The following is a 27,386-nucleotide window of genomic DNA, read 5'->3' on the forward strand; positions in this document are numbered from 1 at the left end:
TGAGCACTCTTCTCCTCTGATTTTATCCTCTCATACTGCCTGGCCAGCTTGAGTAGATCGTCCACGGTATAGATTTCTGCTTCCCTAATGTACAGCTTGTACCGGGGTAGAAGATTCTTGTACAGCCTCTGCAGCTGGTGACTTGATTGAACAATCTCCTCTTCTCCTCATGAGAGTCTGAAGTTCTTCTACGTAGTCATCGATAGCCTCGCCTTCACGCTGCCGTCGACCCAGGATTTGAGCATCCAGATCCTCCTCATAGGTTGCTGGATAATAACGGGACCGAAAGTCCATTACGAGTCGTTCCAATGCCGCCAGAACCCTCTTCGGTTCCGCATCCACAGGAACACCTTCCCGCTAGCATTTCTGGTAGCGCCGGGAACAACTGCTCCCCTGTCAGCCCGTAGGCTTGTTGTAACTCCTCGAGACGCTCTAGGAAGCTAGGAGCGTCTCCGTTGCCATCATATGACAACCTCCATCCTCGCACCTTATCGCACACCGTCCCTGGGTCCATAAATGGTGTATGGTGGGCTGCAGCCCGGACCGGTGAGTGCGGTGCCTGTCGTGGCCTGTACTGGTGCGCCGACGACTCCTCTGGTCGCACTAATGCAGGTCTCGCGTGATACTGTGGGCCAGCGTCCACATGCGCCGACATTGACCTCGGTGCGCTGGCTGTATCACCGCCTCTTCAGCGGGAGGCAGCGGTAGCATCGTGAGGCATCGCTGCCGCTGCTCCGCTAACGCCCTCCGCAACTCGGAACAGGTGCCGTCTGTGGGCACCGAGTCTAGGAGTAATTCGACCGCGTCTCTGTTCCGCAATCGATACACCCATGAATGGCATGATTCGCCATCGGAGGCTGGTGAGGCCTCCTCGGGCAGCTTCCCGAGTCTGGAAGACTCCTGATGATCCTCCTCTGCAGGAGGCCACAGAGACGTTGCTCCTTCCGCCTCGTGGTAACTTGTGCTAGCTCCATTGCTAGCCTGGTTCAGTTGTTGGCTTCCTCTGCCGTCTTCCTGTGATGGTCCACAAGAACCTTCCTCAGCTCCGCCATCGTACCTGTTGTAGGTACCCTGCTGCTGCTGCCAGGTCCACTGCTTCTTTCCGGTGGAGTTTGTAGATCCAGGTCACTCCTGGATCGCTGTTTTCCTCTCGCGCCTCCTGGTCCTCTCCGGCGCGACTACATTTCTCCTCTGCACTCATTGCTGTTTTTCTCCTCCTGCCTTGGGCCCCACGTTCGTGTGCCAATCTTCTGAGTAGATTTTTGCCACACCTGTCTCTATCAGAGTTCCCAGTGTCGCTCTGGGCCGGCTAAACTCAGTCGGCGACTGGGGAGGGCCGCGGCAGGGGACGGAGTCTCGGTGGGGCGTCCGTCAACCACCCTCGCTCGGGTTGGGGGTTGAAACAGGGCTTTGAGTGCTTTGGAGGAATGTTTCCCTCTTTTAGGAAAGAGGGGCCGTGCTTTCGCACTGCCAAACAGGGTTGGTCGCGGAAGAAGGGAACAGGAACCTTGCAGTGTTAGTCGTGAGAAGGCTTCGTGTCGGGACTAAGTCCTAGTCCTCGGGCACCGGGTGTCTTCCCGGGGTCCGGGTTGGTTGCGGGGCCCTGGTAAAGGCTCTCCCTGGCCTTCCCAGAGGTCCTCTTGTGATCCCGCACTAGACGAGTACGCTGCGGCGGTCAGTACTCTAGACTTTCCTAAGTCCTACTGGCCGGGCACTAGCTGTCCTCCCGGGCTCCGGATCGGCCGCGGAGTTGCGGGAAAGGCTTTTCCTGGCCTTCCTAGACGTCCTCCTGCGATCCCGCACTGGACCAGCACGCTGCGGCGGCCAGCACTCTGGACTCCCCTAAGTCCTACTGGCCGGGCATTAGCTGTCCTCCTGGGGTCCGGATCGTCCGCGGAGTTGCGGGAAAGGCTTTTCCTGGCCTTCCTAGACGTCCTCTTGCGATCCCGCACTGGACCAGCACGCTGCGGCGGCCAGCACTCTGGACTCTCCTAAGTCCTACTGGCCGGGCACTAGCTGTCCTCCTGGGGTCCGGATCGTCCGCGGAGTTGCGGGAAAGGCTTTTCCTGGCCTTCCTAGACGTCCTCTTGCGATCCCGCACTGGACCAGCACGCTGCGGCGGCCAGCACTCTGGACTCTCCTAAGTCCTACTGGCCGGGCACTAGCTGTCCTCCTGGGGTCCGGATCGTCCGCGGAGTTGCGGGAAAGGCTTTTCCTGGCCTTCCTAGACGTCCTCTTGCGATCCCGCACTGGACCAGCACGCTGCGGCGGCCAGCACTCTGGACTCTCCTAAGTCCTACTGGCCGGGCACTAGCTGTCCTCCTGGGGTCCGGATCGTCCGCGGAGTTGCGGGAAAGGCTTTTCCTGGCCTTCCTAGACGTCCTCTTGCGATCCCGCACTGGACCAGCACGCTGCGGCGGCCAGCACCCTGGACTCTCCTAAGTCCTACTGGCCGGGCACTAGCTGTCCTCCTGGGGTCCGGATCGTCCGCGGAGTTGCGGGAAAGGCTTTTCCTGGCCTTCCTAGACGTCCTCTTGCGATCCCGCACTGGACCAGCACGCTGCGGCGGCCAGCACCCTGGACTCTCCTAAGTCCTACTGGCCGGGCACTAGCTGTCCTCCTGGGGTCCGGATCGTCCGCGGAGTTGCGGGAAAGGCTTTTCCTGGCCTTCCTAGACGTCCTCTTGCGATCCCGCACTGGACCAGCACGCTGCGGCGGCCAGCACTCTGGACTCTCCTAAGTCCTACTGGCCGGGCACTAGCTGTCCTCCTGGGGTCCGGATCGTCCGCGGTTGCGGGAAGGTCTTTCCTGACCTTCCTGGATGTCCTATCTCGCCTCGATGCCCCACTGGTGGCCTACCAATGGGGAGTCAGGTTTCGACCAAACCTGACGTGTTGTCGTTGGTCGAAACTGGCAACCCGTCGTCCAAACAGGTTAGTGTCGTTTAACACTCGCCCCAGACGAGTGTAGAGCAGTGGAGTTCACTGTGTGAGAGGCTAATCAACTTTAGCCTCGACACAACTCCCGGTCGCAGAAGAAATCGGAGGTCACGTAGTACGGGTGTACTGTGACGTTGCTAGCTGCTCGCTGCTTCCTTCTCACCTCTCTCGACCGCTCGACTTGGCTCTCCGAACTCCGACTGCCTCTTGCTGGCCTTTCTCGAGCCTCCCTCAGTGACCGAGAGGGAGGGGAGAGAGGATGCGCAGCAACGCTGAGCGGTAGGCCAGTGGCTGGCTTGAACGTTGACCCCTCAGATTCTATGATAGATAGCCGAGCGTCGAATAAATGAGCCCTAAATTCAATGCCTTTCTCTAGTTACGATATACATCGTGACACAACATACTAAAATTTTTTTTTTATGCAATAAAAATTAAATTTTTCTATCTATTAAATTTGTGTGCAATTTCAAAAAACTATTCTTTACATATTAAACTTTCTGTTGAGATATTTTTCTTTAAATTATAAAGCTAAATCAAAAGTAATATTGATATTCTATATTTTGAGATATTGTTTGGAAACATATAACAAACGCTATTGATGAATTTTTATAATAATTTTCAATATTTTTGGATGACATGTAATGTTTTTCTAGAAAAATTGTTACTGTTCTCGAATTTAAATTTCAACATTTTCATTAGGGTCAAAGTAAATTTTTTCTTTAAATTTTTCAAACAGTAAAATTTTTTTATGTCAAGAGGGGGGTATTTGTATATTACATTTTTCTTCTCACATTTAAATCGAATCTTCAATTCGAGATCTATGGAACTTTATAGTAAATGTCAGAGTTATCAATAGACGGATAAATTTTTTGACGGAGAATTTATTATCGTAAATGTTTGTTGCATTGTTCCATAATGTCACCGAGGTAGGGTTAACAAATTATTAAATAATCGTTTATTTGAATAGAATATATGTATAAAAATTTAAAATAACATTTTCAAATTAAAGTTTTATTGAGAACAGATGTAGAATGTGAATTCTAAATTTATAAGTTATAATTTTGTGTTGACGTGTCTGTAAAGATCGATATTGAACAGGGCGTTGTCTTTCGTGACTAGCAAATTGTGTCTTTTGCCGGTTGGACCTTCTTCTGAAAAACATGGCTGGCTGTTGCTTGTATAATTTTGTGCTCTGAGTTATTGTCTGTTTAAATGAATTTATTAATGTTTTAGATTGAAGTTTATATAAATTTTTGTGCAAAATTCGCTATTAGTGTAGTAAAGCCAATAGCCACTGTGTTTCAACTGTAAACTAGATAAGTATTTTTTAGTTCGTAATAACTCTGAAATCATTAAGCTTGTAAGTTATTGTTCGTTTTATATTTCTGTGTTTTTGCCAAAATTTTCATCTGAAGATTATAAGTTAATTTGCTCTGAAAACTGGATTTCTCATTTATAGGCAATAGATCCATTCACAGTTTATCAAGTATCTATTTTATTGGAGCCGACAACTTTCCTTAGTGTGATAGGTGTTATATGCTATTCCAACCGTTTAAGGAAAAATTGGTAGCACGGCAGTGTGTCTGTGTACACGATATCTCATCTCCCAATTAACGGAATGACTTGAAATTTGGAACTTAAGGTCCTTACAATATAAGGATCCGACACGAACAATTTCGATCAAATGCGATTCAAGATGGCGGCTAAAATGGCGAAAATGTTGTCAAAAACAGTGTTTTTCGCGATTTTATCGAAAAAGGCTCCAACGATTTTGATCAAATTTATACCTGAAATTGATAAGCTCTATCAACTGCCACAAGTCTCATATCTGTAAAAATTCCAGGAGCTCCACCCCATCTATGCAAAGTTCGATTCTAGATTCCCAATTATCAGGCTTCAGATACAATTTAAACAAAAAAAGATTGAACATGAAAATTTCTACAATTAACGTTTAGTAACATTCTCACCTAAAATTGAAAATAAGCTCGAAATTCGAGAAAATGTTATTATTTCAATTGCAAACTGTTAATTCTATTAAATCATTCACTATGAAGAGATAGCAGACAACGTGTGTCTCCAGCGTTATTGCCCTGTCACCAGCTGGCTTGGATCTTTGAATATAGTAGACTATAGAAGCGCGGGAACACTAGCGTCAGGTGATCAATTTTCATAACGGCAAGGTAAGTTGAGTGGGTGCGCCACACCAGATTTTTTTCTATTTGGAAATATCTCTCATATCTTTCATATATTATGAAATCATATCTATCTTGGATTTGACTATTATAATAAGATTCTTTCTAAATTAATAACAGAATATTATTGCATTATTGTTAATTTGCATTGGTTATTCAATGATGAAATATTGTTCCGAACAGATGGAAAATTGCTTTAAAAAAGTATGATATTTATTGAACAATTCGTGAAAGGGAAGGTGCTTTGCGACCCTATACCAAGTCATCCTATATAAAACATTTTTGCACAACTCTTTGCAATAAAGATAACTAACTACCCAAGACATATTGGGATGTGAAAATTTATTTTGAATGTCAGTAGAAAATGAATACCTGAAATCATGGAGCTGTACAGTAGAGCTGGAAAGTAATGATGGAAGTACAGAACTCTGCCCATGGCCCAAAATGGTAGATAATGTAGAACCCACCCAACAAACAGCCATCCACAGCTGTGGATTAGTCTCCTTTTCAAATCTAAAAACATAAAAAGATTATTATTGAGAATAATAGGTTAAAATAAATTTATTTTCATTAATAAAACATGCCACTTTTGAATATCACAGAAACAAGACGTACAAAAATGAAATTTTTATGGTAAATTTGATAGACAATAAGCTCTAGAAATGAAGCAAGGATGCATTACAAATTAGGAAACCTTTAGACTGGAAACAATCTAGATTCTTAGCAGGATATTTTTCCATGAAGATTAGTTAGTTACCTAGTTGTGGTTTTGATTTTTAGTAAGATTTTGTTTTTGGTGAGATTTAATGAATGCTAGACTGAAAACTAAAATTATTATTATTATTATTGAGTACATTCTAAATCATTTGTTGGCATATTCTTCAATCAATGAGCATAAGCTTACAAATATGAATGTGGAAATAAATGAATATCTGCTTATAATATTACTAGCCGTCAGGCTCGCTTCGCTCGCCATATCCGTCTAGCCAGAGGGCTCCGCCCCCTGGACCCCCGACTGGATCGTCCAAGAATGAGATTAGAAGGCTCGCTTCGCTCGCCTGCATTTTTCATTTGAGCATTTTTATCATATGTTAGGACAATCCAGTCGGGGGTCCAGACTAAACGTCTGGCTAAACGGATATGGCGGGCGAAGCGAGCCTGACGGCTAGTAATATAATATTCCCAGGATTGAAGTAGCAGTGCCCAATCAATTTTCCGCGATAAATGCATTTAAATCTTCAACTTGGTGCCAACCTAACAAAGTCAACTCAACTTAATGCCAGCCTGACAAAATTATTAATTTAGTTGCCAGTTGTTAACAACTGTTTCGAAGAGGTACTCTATCTAGATTTATAGTTCTATAGTTCTATAGTAACATATGATATGGAAATTTCAATTTTATAATTAAGAGATTGGGAGAAGAAGAATATACATGCTAAAAGACGAACTTTAAACCCTTAAAAACAACCCTTAGAGTTGAAATATTGCCAAAAGATTTCTTAGTGCGCCTCTAAAGGGTCAACTGAACATACCTACCAAATTTGAACGTTTTTGGTCCGGTAGATTTTTAGTTATGCGAGTGAGTGAGTGAGTGAGTCAATCAGTCAGTCAGTCAGTCAGTGAGTGAGTGCCATTTCGCTTTTATATATAAAGATGAAGATGATGGCGGTGAACAAGGTTATGAATGTGGAAAATGAGCATCAGCCAATGAGTATGAAGGTATGAGTATGAAATAAGGGTTTCGGTTCTGGAGGTGGTAATGCGTGTTGTTTTAGAAATAAAGAATGATTGAAAGGGTTGCTCTCCAAGCAAAACTCATATATAATTTCTCTGATTGCAAATATCAGAGGAGTTTATTGACAAAACGCATTATCAAAAAGCAAAGTGAAAAATGTGATACAAAACCTGCATGCTAGAATATCAATTCAAGACAATGGACCACCTGAAATTATAATTTGAACAAACAACTCCTCAATTCCACTTGACAAGAACATATTCTCAAATAAAGCAACAACCTGGACCTTAGAGGTATGATGTTGGCCTCCACAATTCCAATGTCAATGAGTGCTTCGATTCTTGCAGGTAATTCTTGAAGTATTGGGTACAAAGAGAATATTATTATGCTCACCAACCAGAGGCATGCGTTACTTGGAAAATATAATTGATTTAGAAATACTAAACTGTCTTTTCCATTCAGTTTCATTAATACTTGGAATATAATATAATGGTACAATAGTCTACATTTTGTGAAACTGTAAAGAAATGTCAATCAATGAACAACAATATTCGAGTTAAAACAATAAACATTCTTCTCCTGAACAATATAGTACAAATACTGCAATTAAAACTGGAATAATTTTTCTGAATGCGCTATTATGAAAATAAATTATTTAATGTTAATGTAATACTTATGATATTATATATTCATAATTTTCCTCTAGAAATTGACAGTAAAATTTATTTGCTCACCATTGAAAGGTTCAGGATCCATATATCCTCGTTGCTCTCGAACTGCAGTGAACAGAAATGTCACAATGAACACCAACAGGAGTATCAAGTTCGCCCACCAAATTACTGGATTTCCAAGCAAATAAATGCGGAACGGATTACCGGAAAAGAATTGTCCCTGGAAATAAGAAAGACTCGTTATATTAGTCCTTGAAGAAGGTAGAAATATTTGAAACATACCCAAATAAAAAATAAATACATGAATTAGATAATATCAGTAAGTTGGTTTATCTCATCTTAGTACTTGAGTGAATACATTTTTATCTTCTAGTAGTACAGTGAACAATTTTACAATCAATTACTCTTTAATAGATTTTTATCTTCGTGGACACTTGAAAACCTTAGTATATAATACTCCGATTGATACCATTGAAGAACTCCGATTAAGGATTTTGAACGGAATAGAAATGATAAAGCAGATTCCTGGAATATTTGAACGGGTTCGACAATCGATGAAAAGACGTCTGAACATATGCATTCAGAATAACGGAGGTCACTTTATTTATGAAACATATATTAATTGAATGATGTGTATTCTGATGAAAAATGATGAAATAGAATGCATCAGGCAGCCGCAGTTATTATCATTCTTTAATATAATTCTGCCACAATTACATAATTAATCAACTTCAGTACACTTTCAGTTTTCTTTTCGTACACATCTACTAGTTCATTCATTCAAAAAATATCGAATAGCCTTGGAAAATACACAAACATTTTCTATTACTTGATATTCTACTCCAACTTTCTTAATTCCAAGTTTTCATTTGATTGAACAATATGATATTATCTTTTGGTATTTACTCGGAAATTGATTGGCCATTGCCAGGGCCTTGAAGTGACCTCTCCTTCTTTGGGTTTGAGGCCTGCGTTGCCTTGAAACATCACTGCGTGAGATTCAATGAAGCGTTCTATGAATCCTGGTGCATACACGTCGAAGCTCACAATCGGCACTGCAAATAAATATATTAAAAAACAATATTATAATTATTGATAATTTGGCTCAAATATAAATGCATTTTAACAATAGGAATCGTATATTAGTAATAATCGGAAGATAAAAGTATCAGTGGAATACCTAGAAATAATATTTGCATCACAAACAATAATACTTCATTTTACATGTTAATTTTACTGTACTTATTACATGTATCGAAGCTAGAATAAGTGATGTTGAGATACACTTATAAAAATCAATGGAATCCATATAAAAACAGTGAAATTCATGAGATAATATCTTCAATTTGTATACTTGATAATTATAGTGAATGGATGAATCAACTTACATTTGTCAAAAACATTATCTTCAACATTCCAGATTGCATTTTTATCCCTCAGATTCGGATTGCATGAAACCTCTTGCTGCTCATAAGCCCTAGAAAGACATCAATATAATTTCATTACAATATCCACATTTCATATTTCAATGAAGAGAAGTATCTCTTACATGATATTGAGAGCGTTCACTATTGGAGAAACTTTAAAGATATTGCAAAATCTACAAAGAACAACGTTTTAGAATAGCAATATTCAAATTACAAATATTTAGCAGTGAATTATAATTCAAGTATATTAAAATAAATATTCATTTAAGTTTAATTGAGCGGAAGTTGAGTAGTCTCATATAAATTATCACAATGTCAATCGATTAAATGTGAAGACATTTTGTAACATCAAATTGTACTAATATTGAACTATAAGAATTCTATAAATAATAAGTCATTATATTTCGGTATATTATTGAAAACTAGTATTCTACTTCTACATAGTATTGAAAAATTCTTTCTCTAATTATTGAAAGTAAGTAGACCAGTAGGGCTACTTTAATTCAAGAACTGAGTAGAAGTAGATAGTATAGAAGACTGAATGTGTGTGATAGCTACCATTTGGGAAGCTGCTTGTTACTTGTTGTGAGGATGCAATGTTGCAAGGCATGAATAAACTTCAGTTTGCTTGTAACCGTGTGAACTACATCTCCTTCCTGGCCGCCAATTATCTGAACTTTCCAGACATCATTAGCATCACCAATGCCATTCTGAAAATAAAATAAGAAACAACTATCAGCAATGTAATATTGAACCAATGCACTGAATTCAGCAAAGACGAGTCAATAAATAAGAGCATCTCAAGTGAATCTTAATGAGTTCAACGTCAGAGAGATTTGAAATCTCTACTCAGACTATATACTTAGTAGCCAATTGAAAATACTTTTAATAGACTATAAATAGCTATCTCTCGAGATCCGAGAGGTATTAGCAATCTGGTAAATGATCCAAACTAAATTTGATGGGAACTTAATCAAATTTTACACATTTGCGTAAAATGAAAGGACAGCACTCAAGTTTTTTGTGATATTTAGAGCAAATATGAAATTTTATTCCTTGGGACTATGAACCTATCATTCCTTAGAATTTTTTAAAACTCATATCTTATTTGCACGTTAAGAAAGTAATATTTTACAGACCTGACATTATTCAGAACTGTATTTGACGCAAGCCATTGAAATATTGATCTTCTTAATGAGTAGCTAACATTAAAGGCCGGTTTCCGAGCTCGGGATTTAACTAAGTTCTAGACTTAAAACAGCTGGAGTTTGAAAATTGGCTTTCCGAAACGTAGTCGTAGTTTCTATGATAATTTTTATTTTCTCATTTCTATAAGTGGAAACGTTTTTCCTTGGCGAAATGAAACATTCCTTAATAATTCAAAATAGCTAAAACTTTACACTATTTTCTCTTCATTTTATTTTGTGTTAAATTTTATAGTTTTTCGAAATTTAATGGGACGAATACGTCCCATTTCGGAAAGCCAATTTTCTGACGCCAGCTGTTTAGAGTCTAGAACTTAGCTAAATACCGAGCTCGGAAACCGGCCCTTAATGTTCAAAATTACTTTCTTCAAGATGTAGCTCAAGTAAAATTCATATTAAAATCGGTACACATACCTCACCATAACCAGTAACTTGATAGTGTTTTTTGCTGATGGGAGCAGGCTCTCTGTGCGAGTGTAGGTTGCGGTGGGTTGTGACATGCTCCAGCCTGACCAAGGCTCCGTGCCTCAGCAGTGTCACCTCAGTGTCATTCACATCCATCTCCTTGTCGTAGTACTTGATCAAAAACTTGTTGTTCTCATCTTTATGAGTGTAGGTCGTAATCTGGAAACCACAGCAAAATATTCCTCACAAATAATAAAAAAAATATTTGTCAAAAATCATCAAAATGCCAATGAGTATGATTTATGAAATGATTTTCCTGCATTGAATGTGGAGGAAAGATGTCTGTAAACGTATCATGACGGTTTTCTTGATGAAGGTGATATTTTTGGGAAATTTGACATGAAAATCTGAAAAACCTTACCTGTTGCTGACGGGCTCCCACTCCTTCAGGGTACAAATGCCAGTGCGAATGCAGGTATCCGCCACCTGTTCTATGATTCTTCAAAGTAACAATAGCCCCGTACGCCACGTCTGCAACATGAATATTGATTTTATAATGAAGGTACTTGAGTAATATCGGATCAATACTACCTAAACCTATGATTATGGCCCGGTTGCACAAATTTTAATCGGGATTAAATTCCACGAGAACCAATCAGAGAAGTTTTTTTAAAGACTTCTCTGATTGGTTCTCGTGCCATTTAATGGGGATTAAAATTTAAAAGACATTTGTGCAACCGGGTGTAATGTAAGGACTTACTTTCGCTGTTTTATGTAAAAATCACCGAATTTTCATTTTCATATCCTTTCTAATTCTAGATTTCTTATTCTTAAATAGTTTTACTACAGTGATGTCAATTAATATACATAGAAATTGTTTGACTATTTATAATTTTGCATTAAGAATGAAGTCATTCCATTATATTCTAAAATAGATTGAATAAAAGTAAGTTTTATTAAAGTGAAGTTGACATTCAATTCCTCTCATTCATCTAGAAATTAATGACTTGTGTGATTAAAACGATTTGGAAAACACACACAAAAAACTAAGAGCAACAAATTCTTCATTTATTTAGGTTACTCGATATTTCATACAAGAATGCAAACTTTCAAACGCAAAAAATGGTCTTCAATGATCTGATGATGATGCCTAACAGAATAGTAAGAAAATGATTGTGATAAGTAATATTCCTCTAACTCGGTCCTGCAGGTGTTATTTTCGATTATATAGATTAAGACAGATCAGAATAGCTATTTATGTATTAAGAGCGTAATGCGCGACTTTATCGCTCGCGCAAAACAGTTATCACGCGACGCGAAGTGGAGCGTGATAATTTTGCAAGAGCGATAAAGAAGCATTACGCGCGAATTACATACAACTTTTTTTCTACAACTGCCCAAACCTGCTAAATTACTTAAATCGGCGGAGTTACAATTACCGACTTTTTAGTTTAGGATCTGACTTTTTGGCGAGCTGCTTACAATCTGATTAGCTGATTACAAGCTGATTAGGGAGCGTAAAGAAACTCTTCTGCGCATGCGCGAATGATTTGGGGGTGTAAAGTAAAATCTACTGCGCATGCGCGGATAGTTGGTGAGCGAAAAAAGTAGATTCTCCTCAGAAATAAGCTCTTTTACGAGGAGAATTGAGTGTGTAAATTCTTTCTTTACGCGCAGTTATCGAAAAAATCTTTCAATAAATAGGCCTATGTTACTTGAAAGAATATCGATAAACTCAACTATTAATGATAGACGATGGCTCAGTTTCCAGGAGTGATTGTGTTGAATACTGTAATTTGAAAGAAAAGCTGGGTTACAAACCTTTTGGTAAACTAGCATTATGCAATGAATTTCCTTCGAGCTGTGACTGGAATGCTGAACTATAGAACCCATCTCCATTACCACTGGAAAAATAAAAGTTAGGAAAATGCATCATGTAAGAAAAAATATAAATACAAATAACAGGGGTAAAACATAAAGTGCCGGTTGCACAAAAGCCTGTTAAATTTTTATAGGAAATCAATCAGAGAAGCCGTCTTTTTAAAAACGCCTTCTCTGATTGGTTCTAGTGGAATTAATCACGGTTAAAATTTAACCGGCTTTCTTGCAACCGGGGCAGAGATTATTATCCACTTTCAAATTTCATTTGGAGAATATCGAAACGAAGAAAAATATTCATCATTAAGAAGAATGGGTAGAAAAACTGACACAAGGGAACAGAAACTCTGCGTGAAAATACACTGCTAAATACAGAGAACAAGCAAATGGCAAAACTTGAAAAAATTAAAATTATTCTAAATGATAGATAAACACTGTTGATTATAAATTCGGTTTAGGTAAAGGTTGGTCTCAGTGTTTGCGCTGGTATGCTATCGCTTAGATAAGTTGAGAATCATGCGTCTGGTACTCCCGTTGGAAGGGTGATCACTTGAGCCAACTCCTCTGAATATGAGTTGTAAAATCGCTTCCCGGTGGTTCGGAACCCACCTAAAACTGTATAGTGAGGTCCACATTATAATGGCAGTGTACGATTGACAATACTGTTGCTGTCCTTTTCTATCATACAACAAAACAGATAGCACTATCTCTCTCTCGCTTTGCAATGTTGTCCATTTGCCAGAATATTTTATATTTACTTTACTTTTGACAGTGACTGTACAAAACTGAACAAACCATATTCTCAGCCGCCATTTTTTTTTCTTCATTCTATCAAAATACTTGAGTACACAAGTCGTATAATTGATTTAAAATGTATTTTTGAAACAATGAAATAATTTTTAAACATTACCCTATGAGAAACACAAATTAAAATACCTGAAATAACATTTTAAAGGTTGATAACTAACCATCCTAGACTTCATCCATTAAGTTAGCTTAAGTTAGCCTATCCGTATAGGTTAGACCTACTCGTACCGGTATAAATAATATTGAAAAGTTATTTCAGAATTAATCAATTAAAATTGACTTATTTTTAAATAGGATTCCTATTTTTCTATTGTTTTTAAAGGAGATTGGAATAGAATACCTACCAAATAACTCAATTTCTGTTGTTTTGAAATTCAGATTGTTGCATCACAGGTTTGTATAAAAATAAAAATCTGATCTCAGTCATGAAAGCAAATTTTCGAATCAAATTATGAAAAAATATATTTTTTTTGATCAATTTGACATTAAATTGATTATTTTATCAAGGAAATGATAGTTATTATCGGATTAAATTTAATGGGATGGATTGAGTAACCGCTGTGTACAGTCAGTGGCAAAATAGAGAGACTTGGCAACGTTTTTCTCCTATCTTTCTTCACTGCCATTATAACGTGGACCTCATTATAGGTCCAATCATCTCTCAATATCGGGGCACCGAGCTTCGCTCGTTATTTATTTATTGACTTTTGTTAAACCGAACACAATTCTTTAAAATGATTTGGGGAAGTACTAACAGGCAAAGCCCAAAACTGTTTCTTGTCCGAATTTTGATTTATACACTATAAATAGTCCAGAAAGTAGGTTATGTTCCATACACTTGAATTCAGGTTCAATTTTCTGTTTAAACATTTGAAAACAAAAAAAAAATAATTTAGATTAAATACAAACCAAATTGGATAACAAAATAACACTCACTAATTACTTGAAATTGTCAAATAATGATCAACTTTGAAAATTATTATATACTCTAGTTTAGGAGGATTATCATGTCATGTTAACAAATCAGATTATGTTGATCAAATCGATTAAATTATCTAGCAAGATAAAATTTCTCGCTGATTGATTATGATTACACAGCTGGAAATAATTCCGTCTCTCCCACACAGGCATACGCATCTTCTGTTATCGAGAGACGACGAAATTATTATCTGTTTTACAAGGATGAATTATCTTTTTAATGTCGTTCAGCGAGTTTTCCAAAGAATGAGACCTAGTGCAATCGAATCTTTATATCATAAACCTACTATGTTCCAAATTTCGTGAAAATCGTTAGAGCCGTTTTCGAGATCCGTAAAACATAAATAACCAGATATAAAAATAACAAGATATATAAATACAGAGATTGCTCGCTTAATATAATAGGATTATCATCCACCTTATTAACCACGCACGAGCTTGGAGCTCATGCTTACCCTCACCACCCTCATCAAAAAAACTAAATAACCAATTTTGCTTGTTACAAAAGACGACAGTCTTTGTCAAGTGAAGTTATGTGTTAGCCAGTAATTTTATCTAATGGTACCTACTTAAGACCTAGTTGGGATATATATCTAGAAAATAATAGCAAGAAAATTAATTGTGGTAATTGAACTAACTCACCTTTTGCTCAAGACTTTGAGATGAATGTAGAAAAATGCTGTGTATAAAATAGCTGGCAATACTATCAAGCAAAGCGCTCTGGCTGCAAAATGGTAAACGGTATAGATCTGTAATAATAAAAGTACCAAAAAACATTTAAAACATAAATTATTGTTAATTTACGGTAAGATATTCATAGATTCGTAATGAAAAATATTCCAAACATTATAAAAGTATTTCTACACGATAAAATCAAAATGTTCAAAATAGATTTAATTTAATTATATAGATACTATTAATAATGATAATAATAATAAATATTATTCATATTGAAAATAAGTGGGTTAGATTGTAACATCAAACTATCGATCGCAAATTTAATTTGATCTATCATTCAAAACTCTGTTATCCAATAAAATAGCATGATGAAGTTCAAAATAATTGTACATGGTTCATCTGAAATTCTTCTTTAAAAAGTATTTATTTTCGTAGCTTGAAGCTACATTTGTCAAAACCTTAAAATAATCAAGGAGAAACTTCTTTCCTCAAGCATTCAAACAGCAATTAATGCTGTAGAGAGTGATTGCTTTGATCCGAACCAGTAAGGTAAATGATAAAATCTACATTCTTTGATAGTTGACAATACCAGCAAATGTTCACGGAGACAGCATAGTTCCTAGAGTTTCTAGGGACGGTGGCCAACGGAAGGAACGGACAATAACTTAGGAATTGAATGTCTTTATAAAAATAACACTGTATAGATATTGATTACATAAATCTTACGACAGTATAAATAAAAATATAAATCTGAGTACCCTTTTTAAAATTATTTCGTCACAACATGTTCCGGCTATATAATGTCATTATCAAGTCTGAAATAATTTTAAAAAGGGTACTCAGATTTATATTAAAAGTAGCCCTAAAGAAAAAAGACAATCTTACGACAGGTTTTGAGAGATCTCCTAGAATATCCCACAGCTCTTCTAGAGTTCTGAATCCAGCCAGTAGGACAACAAATAAGCCCACAAACTTGACGCTCACCGCACACGAGAGCATCACACCAGTGATGACTAGCCATATCCACCATTTCCCAGAGAAAGGTCTGAAATTATAACGTCAAATTAGACAATTACTGCAATATGAATTAGAATAAATAAAATAGATGACAGAATAATTTTTTTACAATGAATTGAGGGTGAACTATAGACTTATAGGCTTGTCACGGAGCCTTTTATCTTCTGACCCTTCATATACGCTGTGAAATTCAATAATATAGGGTGATTATAAAAGGACTTTACAACTTTGAAAGCACATGAATATTTATTGAAATTACAAACAGAATTGAGAAAGGTGTCATTTTGTTACAAAACACATCAAGTTTAAGGTGTGGGTGTTATTTTGGTTGGATGTGACAACCGTTGGTAATGCGACATACATACTTTGCTTTTACTTTACTTTAGTTGGCTCTACAGTCCTGGGTAGACCTTGGCCTCCTCAACACAATGCCTCCAATCGTCTCTTCTCAGGGATCTTTGTCGCCAGTTGTTGGATACGCCCAGCACACGCAGATCACCTATCACATCATTTATCCATATCGTTCTCGGTCTTCCTCTCTTTCTCGTCCCCATCATTCGTCCATCCAGCAGTCTAAGTTGTGTCCTTTCCATATTCATTCTCACCACATGTCCAAGCCATTCCATCCTTCTTACCTTAATAAATCTTACAATATTTCCTTCCCTTATAGCCTAATATATTTCGCTGTGACATACATACCACCGATAATCGATTTCTTGCCACACTCGTACCAGCATATCAAGCGTAGCTTGTGCAACCGCAGCGATCCAAATGTGATCCGATTTCGAAGGTCATTAAAATTTTCTGGTAGAGGCGGAACATGAATCATATCCTTAATAAAACCCCACAGGAAGAAATGCATCGGTGTTAAATCCGGTGAGCGAGGTGGCCATGCAATTGGCCCTGCACGGCCAATCCAGCAAAGTTGAAAGTGAATGTCTAGAAAATCCCAAACTTCTCCTTGGAAATGAGGTGATGCACCGTCATGCTGAACAAGATGAACAAGTGCCCTTTTACTTTCACTCTTAATGACCTCTGAAATCGGATCACATTCGGTACGCTGCGGTTGCACAAGTTACGCCTGATATGCTGGCAGTGGCGGCTCGTCCTATGTGTTCAATGGTTCATTGAACCCCCAGAATTGAATCAACTTCCTATACAATGATGAATTTGCAACTCAAATAATTATATTTCTATTTTATACTCATGAAATTACATCACAACATTTTTCATCTACGTAAACTTAACGTCGATGTTTTGCTGCCGGTGCCTGAGAGCCCGGAGTGGCTTGTTTGAAACAGCACCGAATGGCATGACGAGATGGGTGGTGGTGGAAGGCAGTGTTCATTCCCCAATGTGAATCCAAAAACAGGGCTGGGTAAGGTAGTAGAACGGAGGAGGGGAATCGGTTCGCTAGCACGAATCTGGTTCACAATCCTGTCTGAACCAAGTTTGCACGAGTTCATCCGAGAGTAGCCGAACCTAGCCGAGGCAAGTGAAGCATTCGGTAAACCTCGGAATGAATCGAGTGCCATCTTGAACTTGCTTATAACCAATAAATCAAATTTGGTGGCAGTAAACAGTAAAAAATCGGCAAACAAGGAGAAGCCTAAGCGTGACAGTTTTGAGGTTATACGATATGGTTTTGGGTATATACTGTATACAGTTGTGATAGATTTCACTGCATTTTTCGTTATGTAAATTGTTTTTGTGTGTAGATGAATATAGTAATTTCTAGTGTGTTTCGTGTATTCGTGAGTATTTCTAGTGTGTCCATTTTATTTTAGTGAGAGTGTGAATATAATTTATTGTGTTAGGTACCGTAACAGCATTTTGATGAAGAAATATGAAGGTTCAGTATTTGTTAAATACAAACATTATTAATATTGAGGATAAGTGTAAAATAAAACATGATGGTAGACCAACTCCCGAAGTAAAAATCAAACAAGAAAAATATGAACAGGACAAAAAAATCTATATTTGTAGAAAATATGCTTAATCTTTGAGGGGTAGGTAATTCCTTAAAATTATCATGAGATTGAACCCCCAAGCTGAAAGATCACGAGTCGCTACTGTATGCTGGTACGAATGTGGCAAGAAATAGATTATCGGTGATGTCGCATTACCAACGGCTGTCACATCGAACAAAATAACACCAACACCTTAAGCTTGAAGTGTTTTGAAACAAAATGACAAATTTTCTCAATTCTGTAAGTAATTTCAATAAAATATTTACGTGCTTTCAAAGTTGTAAAGTCCTTTTATAATCACTGTATTTTAAAAGTCCAATAACATATTGCATGCAATATTTGTGATAAAACCAGACAGATGATGATTGTAACTGAATTTATGAATAAAAAATCATTCTTTGAGGTATTTTATTTTTCCACATGCATATACAGTATGCATTATACATTATTGTTTATAAGTCATCATTATAGTGATAACAAACTGATTCAATATTATATACGTCAAAATTAAAGGAATCTTATATTCAACTAGAATCCTACTCATCTTTACAATTGTTTTAAACTGTAAAACAAAGACTAGCATCTATTCTTGATAATAAATTAAAGTGATTGATTTTAGATTTATGAACTGGAAACCAGTGAAATTCTGGAATATTATCACCCACACCAGCCTTGACTTGTGCTGGCATTATACTCTGCAAAATTGAAAGTAGTATTAGATCAGTATTTTGCTACTTGGAACTGTATAAATCATAATAAGTCCGCTCAAAATGTTGTTCTAATTATTTTATATGAAAAATAAGCGTGTTGTGCCTTCTTATATAAGTGTAATAATAGTACATAACTAAATAAATAAAAATATGTAAAATATGTTATATACAAATTGAATTTCTATAAATTCTAGGATACAAAGTTTATAACCAACTTACTCATTTCGGCAAGCGTGGACTTTGACCACTCCCAAATTTGTTCCCATCACGAAAAACAGAAGAATCGGGTCAAGTAGAATGTACTGCGTCAAGGTCAATATTCCGACATCTGAAAGAAATATGAACCATTTTTACATTACATTTAGAAGTGGAGAGTTGATCAAGTGTGATAGTGAGAGCAAAGTTGACATTTTGAAAAATGTGATAATAAACTGACTGAGATATGTTTGATTTAGTCAGAAATATTTTGAAATGGAGAAGTAGAAAATCAGGCAAAGCACTTACCACAAAGAATGAAAAGTGAAGACAGTACTGCTGCCTGCAGGGAATACGTCATTTCCCAGACAGTGAGGAAGGCCATTGGTGGAATGCACGCGCCCAACAATGTACAAAACTGTGAAAATAGAGGAAACTGTGTATTGGGTAGATAAATTGACACACCTGAGAGCATTTTTGAAAACAATTTCGAAAATGTTAATTTCTAAAAAGAACGCTACAATGTCATTTGATATTCTATGAATTCCGAATTGTAAAATTCTATAGAGAGATGTGAATTTTAGAGTCGATTGCATTTTTCGAGAATGATTAATAAGACTTGAGAACTATCCTTTCATGCGATCATATCTATCTAAATTCATGAAATTTATACTCGACACAGAGTTGTGGAATTTCTTCATTTCAAGGCTGAATGAATAAGATTTAGTTCAGAGTAATTAACTCTATCTACTGCTATCTTATCCAATGGTAAAATGGATAAAATAACATAATCAAAATAAAATAAAGTGATGGCTTTTGGAACTGAAAAAAAATTATTCGTTCCACCGTAACTTTCTTTCATGTAATATCAGTGATACATCTTTTATCAAATCTATTCTATGCAAAATGGATCAGTGACTAATCGTAATCATAACTGACCAATCTCATTCCAACGTAGTTCACGTTTTCGTACTTATCGCCGGGTTTTTCAAAGGGAAAACTCCCATCATAGCCAGATGTGTAGCCGGACAGTGCAATTAACATCTGAAAAAACATTGTAATGAACACAGGTTATACTTTTTGTATATACTTTAAATGTTAATGTCCATGAAAATAGGAAGAAATAAGCTCCACCAATAACTCCGTGAAAGAATAGTATATTTCGCACCTAGGGCCGAAAATGAGACTTTTCTGGCTCGAAATCGGTTTTCAAGTCCGAGGCCGTAGGCCGAGCTCATAACATAACCAAACCTTGTGTTTCGATAAACAAATTAGGTTCTAATTTTTAAAGGTTTTATGTAAATATTTTTAGAAAGAATTATGTAATATTAAATACTGGGCTGATAGACGGAAAAGCAGAAGTCGAACATACGGCCATGGTACTGAGCATAAAATAGCCAAAAATAAAAGGTTATTTAGCAACATAGGACGGTTCCAATAGGTGACTAATTCGATAAACAAATTTATTTTCTAATTCAATGGTCATGAAATGAAGTGAAAAAGTTACCATTTACTGTTGAATATAACATTTGTAAGAGTCCTCTTTGGAATCTATTCTCAACTTCCCCATGGTCTTTTAGTGAAACATTACTAAATAATAATGAAATAATAATAATAGATGTGGTGCATACTATTAGAAAGTCATCAATAAATAGTTACGGTAGAAAAATATTTCAATAGGTGACTAACTCTATAAATGAATATTATTTTTCAACACGATTGTCATAAACATGAATTGAAAATGTTGCCATTTACTGTAAAATAGGTGATGAATTACGTTTTGATTACATCTGCTAAATGTTCTCTATTGGAGGAATGCAATTCTCAAGCTTCCCATGACATTTTTAGCAGCATAATGAGTACGGTAGTATTCAATAAAATTAATTTTGAGAATAACATAGATTCAAATGGAGGAGATTTATGAAATTCACCTACTGTAAAGTGAATGGCAATCACTTTACTTCATATTCATGGTCATTAAATTGAAATAGTTATTTGTGCAACTAGTGCGCAAAGTGACAGTTTGCTGCACCGAAAGAAACGTTTACGCCCGAGCCGTAGGCAAGGGCGGAATGGCTTCTTGAGTGCAGCAGAGGAACTTTGCTCACATATTTCACATTAAACTTTTCCTACAGTTACCATTGAATATGAGAAATGGTTGATTAAATGATTATGGGTAAAGTGATGGCTGAAATCCATCAAATGTTTGTGTGTGTGATGCTGTTATTAATAACAACCTTAATTCATTTAAAAATTAATAATCCAATTGAAGTTGAAAATTCTCAGCCAAAGTTCTCATTTTTATTCATTCAAGAATCAGAAAAAAACAGATAGAACAAAAAATTCGCATTCAAAATACACGCCAACAGCTGATTGGCTGAACCGAGCTGCAAGATGGCTGCAAGTGCAAGATGGCTGAACCAAAGACCTTAAAGAGATATAGACCCACAATGCCTATGTCTTCCCAATGATAGCTCTTACTTGAAATTGAAGGCTGCCATTGGGGTATTTTAGCACGAGATATTATATTTATATATATTTGTAATACTATAGATCACAAAGGCATTGGTGGCATTGGTATGTAATAATCTTATGGGTTGCCCCCTCAATGGCAGATTTCAATTCCAAGTACGACACTAGCGCTGCATCTGAGTCTATGCATCTTTAAGGTCTTTGGGCTGAACCGACAAGCGCGCGACCTAGTGGGAAGAATCGTACCTAAGTTTGTTTCATCCAGCTAAAAACTACAGAAACAGGATTCAGAAATTTAGCCACCTTTCTATAGTGATGACTTGAAAATTTATGCAGCTAGCAAATCTGACCTCAAGTTAACTGTAGGTGTGGTGCAGCGATATTCAAATGATATTGGCATGTCTTTCAGGTTGGACAAGTGTGCAGTAACTCATCTCCTGAAAGGAAGGTTACAGGGCCTGGTGCAGGAGATGGAGCTTATTGATGGAAGCATAATAAGAGCCCTGAGAGCTGGAGAGTCATACCAGTATCTGGGATTTGATCAGAATCAAGCTCAGGATACTGTAAAAATAAAGATGGCTCTCTGCAGTGAGTATAAGAGGAGAATCAGGAGGCTCTGGTCATCTGAGTTATCTGGTAAGAATAAAGTTGAAGCCACCATCATGCTCGCTGTGCCGGTTCTCACCTACTCTTTTGGAGTGGTTAAGTGGAATCGGAATGAGCTCCAGGACCTGGACAGGGAAACCCGAAAAAGGATGCACATGGAGAGAAGTGTACATCCCCGCTCTTCTGTTGCCCGAATATACCTGCCAAGGCATGAAGGGGGCAGAGGTCTACTTGGTTTGGAGAATCTGCACAACAGGGTGGCCTTACAGTTTGCCTGCAGCATACAAAGATGCTCTGATCCCCTTATGCAGCTGGTTCATGACCATGAAGTTGCAGGGGTTGGGGCCTTCCTATATAAGGCAGCACAGCATGCGGCAGATACCCTTGGTCTCGATTTTCGTTCTGATCGGGAGGAGGAGCATGAGCCTAATCAGCTCAGGGCTAGAATAAAGACTGCTGAGTCCAGACTCCTGTTGCAGCAACATAAGGACAAGTCCTTGCATGGTGTTTTCTACAGGCATGTTGAGGAGCAAGGCTTGTCCAAGCCACTGACTTTTGCTTTTCTGAAGTCAGCAGCCCTGAAATCTGAGACTGAGGGTTTCATACTGGCATGTCATGATGGTGTCATCAACACATTGTCATACCGCAGCAGAGTAATGCACATGGATGTTCCTGATATCAGTTGCAGGGTGTGTCATAGAGCACCACAGACGATCATGCACATCCTGTCTTCTGGTTCTGTGCATGCGACTGCAGGCTACATCCATCGACATAATGCTGCTCTGCGAGTGCTCTATTACCATCTTAGACACTCATATGGTATCGACAAAACACCAGTGCTGCCTTATGCCCCAGGGGAGATTGAATCTGTTGTGGGGAATGAGAGGTGCCGAATTTATTGGAATTACTCATTCTCTACCACCAGGCTTTTAAGAGCCACAAAGCCTGATGTTGTCCTCCTTGACATCACTTCGAAGACAATGTATGTCATTGAGTTTTCAGCACCAGCTGAGGGTAACATTGTCACCAAAGAGGAGGAAAAACAGACGAAATATCATGACCTACTAATGGAGCTGCGCAGGCTAAACCCAGGCTACTCTGTGAGAATGGTGGTGTTGATTGTAGGTGTACTGGGAGGCATGAGACCTTCATTTTTGGCCAACCTTAGAACGATTCCAGCCTGTGAGAGACCTGCTGCTGTGCTTGCAGGTCAGATGCAGAAGGCTGTCATTCTTGGTTCATTACGTCTACTCAGAGCAAACGATTTAATGGTAACGGACCCAGTATGATTGTTTACCACATGGACATGTGGAGCAGTCACTCTGGAAAAATCGTACCTAAGTTTGTTTCATCCAGCTAAAAACTACAGAAACAGGATTCAGAAATTTAGACTTTTGCTCAAATTATCGAGAAAAATGCTCAAAGTAAACTGAAAAATATTTATAAAAATAACATAGACAACAGAGAATATTTATTGTAGTATTCTTATGTTTTTTTATTTATATGGATATCGAACGGTAATCATTTAACCTCAAAATTCGAATTTTATAATGTATATTTGCTACTTTTCTCATTGCTTGCAGTTGAAATAATAATAAATTATCAATAGAAGAGAACTATTATTTATTATTAAATGATGAGAATTCGTAAACGATGATTATTTAATTATGATTTAGATGAACATTATTCTTGTTTTGGATTTCTAGATTGGGATTTTATCATAAATGTAGGGTAGCCATTGAAATGATTCTTATCTAAATCTAACCACAGTCATTGTTACCAACTTAATTTTTGTTTTCGTGCACTAATCCTCCATATAACCCACCAACTATTTTTTGTTGCCATGTTGCAAATCTGGAGTGCAGAAAATTTTTTTCCCGCACTAGAGCGGAAAAGTGATTCTTTGCGTTCTGTAATCAGTGCAGGAATGGCCACTTTTCAAGGTAACTGTAGGAAGAATAAATTTTATAACAAATTAGTCACCTATTGAAATAACTTTCCACTGAAAGCTCCTCTAACCACGGAATAAGGAAACCAAGTGTTCTTTACTCCGTGCTCTAACTTACCATGCTCAAGCTAGCTGACTGTGAATGCGGTCTACCACCATTTTCAACCGATAGTTGAATTATTCACTACATGATAGTATGCTAATTAAATTAATTTTTCTTTTCTAAATATTTGCAGCATTACCAACCAACTTACCTTTCCAAGAGGTGGATGCACATCGAAGAAAAATGTCCTGTTTATATACCAGCTAGCCATTTTTCCAAAATGTGTTTCATCCCAACTGAAAAAGGAAAAATTCAATTCATCTATAATACTCTTCAATGTTTCTTTCCATTACGAACTGCTGTTATTGATCACTTTCAAATACTTAAATTACGACATAGCAGTCTGATTTTTTTATTAAAAGCTATTAGCTTCTTCTCACGTTTGTGAAGCGCTTTGCGGAGCCTAGCGTCCGAAAGCGCTCCAAAAACGTGAGTAAAAGATAATAGCTTTTAATAATAAAAATCAGACATCTATGTCGTATTTTAAGCATTTGAAAGTGATAATCTTTTTTATATATTATAATATTTTCTGACGATTAATGCCTCAAAAACAAAATTTATTGCTTTCTCACTGACAGATTCCAAGAAGCCTTCTAAGCAGACAATCAAACTACATCATAGCAAATTGGATAGTATGAATTGTAATTGTCTTTCAATAGAGCGCACAAACAATATAAAATATTTGGGAGTCATAATAGATGAATTACTTCACTGGGATAAACACAAACTGGGATTTTACATCAAACGGCTAAAATCAGAAGATTAATTTACAAATTCATCCAACTCAGGCAGCTACTATCAATAGACATGATGAAAAATGTTTATTATGCAATAGTCGAGTCAATAGCAAAATATGACATTTTTTCCTGGGGAGCTACAAATTTCTGCCACATCGATCCTATCTTCAAGGTTCAGATGCTAATTTTGAGGATAATAGGACGCAAACCATCCACTCTTCCCTTCAGTACTACTATACTCGGAGCTCAGCATCCTCAGCATAAGACAGATTTACATTCACAGACTTCTAAAATTCACCAGAAAGAGCCCACAATTCTTCATCAATTTGAATCACCCGCAAGGAACACGCAGAAGGAACATGGACTTGGCAATTCCCAGGATGACAACATCAGCTGCTCAGAGGTCAGCCAAATATTTAGGATGAAACATTTTCAATAACCTGCCAATAGCTATTAAAGAAACAGTTCCAATCAATTCATTCAAATCGAAAACAAAAAACTGGCTCCTGTCCAATAGAATCAATCATGGAGAACAATTAGTTCTATGAAAAAAATTTCCATACTGTTTCATTCTTATTTTCTTCATTTTAATGATTTTCCCCCCATGATTATTATAGGCTAAATGTTTTTATTTTGAATATTTATAAAATTTCTACATCTTAGGTTATCAATTTTCTTTTATAAATTTGTGTATATAAATGTGGTTTTCATGACCTTCTAATGACTCGCAAGATGTATCTTTATTAGAATTTTTTCACTTTTTGCATAAAATCTTGAACAATAGCAAAATTAGTGGCATCCCGACACATATTCATATATAGTGGGGGCCACATTTTCTTAGATCAGCAATAATCAACCAATTGTATTAATACTTTGTAAATAATTGTAGCTTATATGTTTTTTTGTAATTATGTCTATAATTTGAATAAACTCCTCTGGTCGTGTTGTACCCTCGACCAGAGACATTATTTTTTTTTTGGAGAATTAATTTTTCGAACATTGCGTATACAATTTAATACTAGCTCAGTTATGAAGTATCTATACAAGTAGGCCTACACAATACTGGGCTTGAAACTAATATGAAATCGCTTAAAGTTCAGGGATCAAATATAGAATTAGTAACTTACCAAACGTGATCTGGCTCAGTTACTTTGTAGAATCTGGTCCAAGCAGAAAGTACAACAATTCCAAGAAATACTTTCCACCAATGTTCATGCATTCTGAAAGAAATAGAATCAAACTTCATGAAAAAACAAATTAATCAAGAAATAACGGTGATTTTAAGTAGGCATATACTAACAAAACTTACATATACTTACTTAATAATAAGCCTGTTTTTCCGTTTCTAATCATTTTATGATTAAGTTGTTTTGTCAATGTTGTTAAATAAATAAAACAAATTTCTTAAATCTTTTGGATGAATATGTAAACTGCAGTTTATCATAATGAGTTTGATGATATATTATTTGATAAATTATTATTGGAGGTAGGTTATAAAGTTTAGAACCTCAGAGAGAATCCTAATTTGACAGAAAACATTACTTTAGCAATCGCCTCGAGTATATACTCTATCTGATCAATCGTAAAAGGTGACCACTTGAAAAGCCAACTTCTCTAATATTATTTAAGAATTAAAAAATCGCTCACCGGTTGTTTGAAACTGACCTAAAAGCTGTAGGTCAACTCATCTCTCATTACCCACATAACTTACACAAGCATGACGCTCAAAAGAGGGAATCACCCAAAGCAGAAAATAAAAGAATTAACCCCTTACACTTTTCTTAGAGACAAAATTTCTTTAAAATAAACTTTCTAATCATTACAATAACTATTGTATTCTATGGTACATAATATCTTACTTATAAATAACAAGTTAGTATGTAACTTAAACCGTGAGTACTAACTTAAGGCTCTGAGTATGGTACTATATCTAGAGTTTGTTTTGCAGATAATTGAAATTCATTCAACAAAAATTTCAAACATAATGTTATGAATATGATATTCCAAAATTTATATAAACATAATGATATAATTATGAATATCTAGACTGTCATGTTATATATAAAAATATATTCAAACAACACTTACCTTGATTTTGCTTTTGGCTGTTCAGAATTTGACTTTTCCTTAGTAGGTTTGTTCATTCTTGCTTAGCCAATATGAGCAAACATACAATTCACAAAATTAACAGTTCAAATAATCCCGTTATTATCTCTTCTATTATTAGTTAGGCTACTATTAATAAATGTGAACTAATTGATTTGCCTACCGTACTAATAATTAATTACCATACACGTTAGTATAGTTACTATATATTGCTTTTTAAACATTTATTACTGTAGCACCTATAGTGTCATTTATGAAATAGCTATTCTTTTCTGAAAGATTGACTAAAAGTCTTTGACAGATTGCTATTGAATTTTATTACAATTCAAGAAATTGACAAAAATGTAACGCACCGCACCAGGGTAAACACAATTTACCGTTATGAAAAGTTATTATTATTTTTGTCAGCTATTATTCAAGTTATTAATCAGATAAATATTATTGAAAAGGCTTTATTTTAAATATCAAATAAGATTTTTCGTAAAATATTTTTTCAAAAATACAAAAATAATTTATAATTTAAAATTGAGTAAAAATTTAATCACTGACACTGTGGTTCACTAACCCTACTTTTGAAATCTTGAGTTGACGCAAACATAAAAGTGCC

At 36.9% G+C, this 27,386-nt stretch overlaps 1 protein-coding gene across 1 annotated transcript in view; it reads right to left on the reverse strand.

Annotated features, from left to right (window-relative positions):
• LOC111047209 (protein O-mannosyl-transferase 2) overlaps window positions 1–27,386 on the reverse strand; it is a 41,774-nt gene extending 14,388 nt beyond the window's left edge. Inside the window, exons 1-16 of the mRNA XM_022332901.2 lie at window positions 26,762–27,386; window positions 25,801–25,893; window positions 24,088–24,172; window positions 19,747–19,851; window positions 19,117–19,225; window positions 18,832–18,940; window positions 15,801–15,960; window positions 14,880–14,986; window positions 12,396–12,478; window positions 10,996–11,105; window positions 10,584–10,793; window positions 9,523–9,674; window positions 8,926–9,014; window positions 8,444–8,592; window positions 7,601–7,757; window positions 5,504–5,644 (exon numbers count right to left, since the gene is read on the reverse strand). Coding sequence (XP_022188593.2) covers window positions 5,504–5,644; window positions 7,601–7,757; window positions 8,444–8,592; window positions 8,926–9,014; window positions 9,523–9,674; window positions 10,584–10,793; window positions 10,996–11,105; window positions 12,396–12,478; window positions 14,880–14,986; window positions 15,801–15,960; window positions 18,832–18,940; window positions 19,117–19,225; window positions 19,747–19,851; window positions 24,088–24,172; window positions 25,801–25,893; window positions 26,762–26,817 — 1,915 coding nt within the window. The 5' untranslated portion in view covers window positions 26,818–27,386. The remainder of the gene's footprint in view (window positions 1–5,503; window positions 5,645–7,600; window positions 7,758–8,443; window positions 8,593–8,925; window positions 9,015–9,522; window positions 9,675–10,583; window positions 10,794–10,995; window positions 11,106–12,395; window positions 12,479–14,879; window positions 14,987–15,800; window positions 15,961–18,831; window positions 18,941–19,116; window positions 19,226–19,746; window positions 19,852–24,087; window positions 24,173–25,800; window positions 25,894–26,761) is intronic.

Source organism: Nilaparvata lugens, chromosome 4 (genome assembly GCF_014356525.2).
Source record: "Nilaparvata lugens isolate BPH chromosome 4, ASM1435652v1, whole genome shotgun sequence".
NCBI lineage: Eukaryota > Metazoa > Arthropoda > Insecta > Hemiptera > Delphacidae > Nilaparvata > Nilaparvata lugens.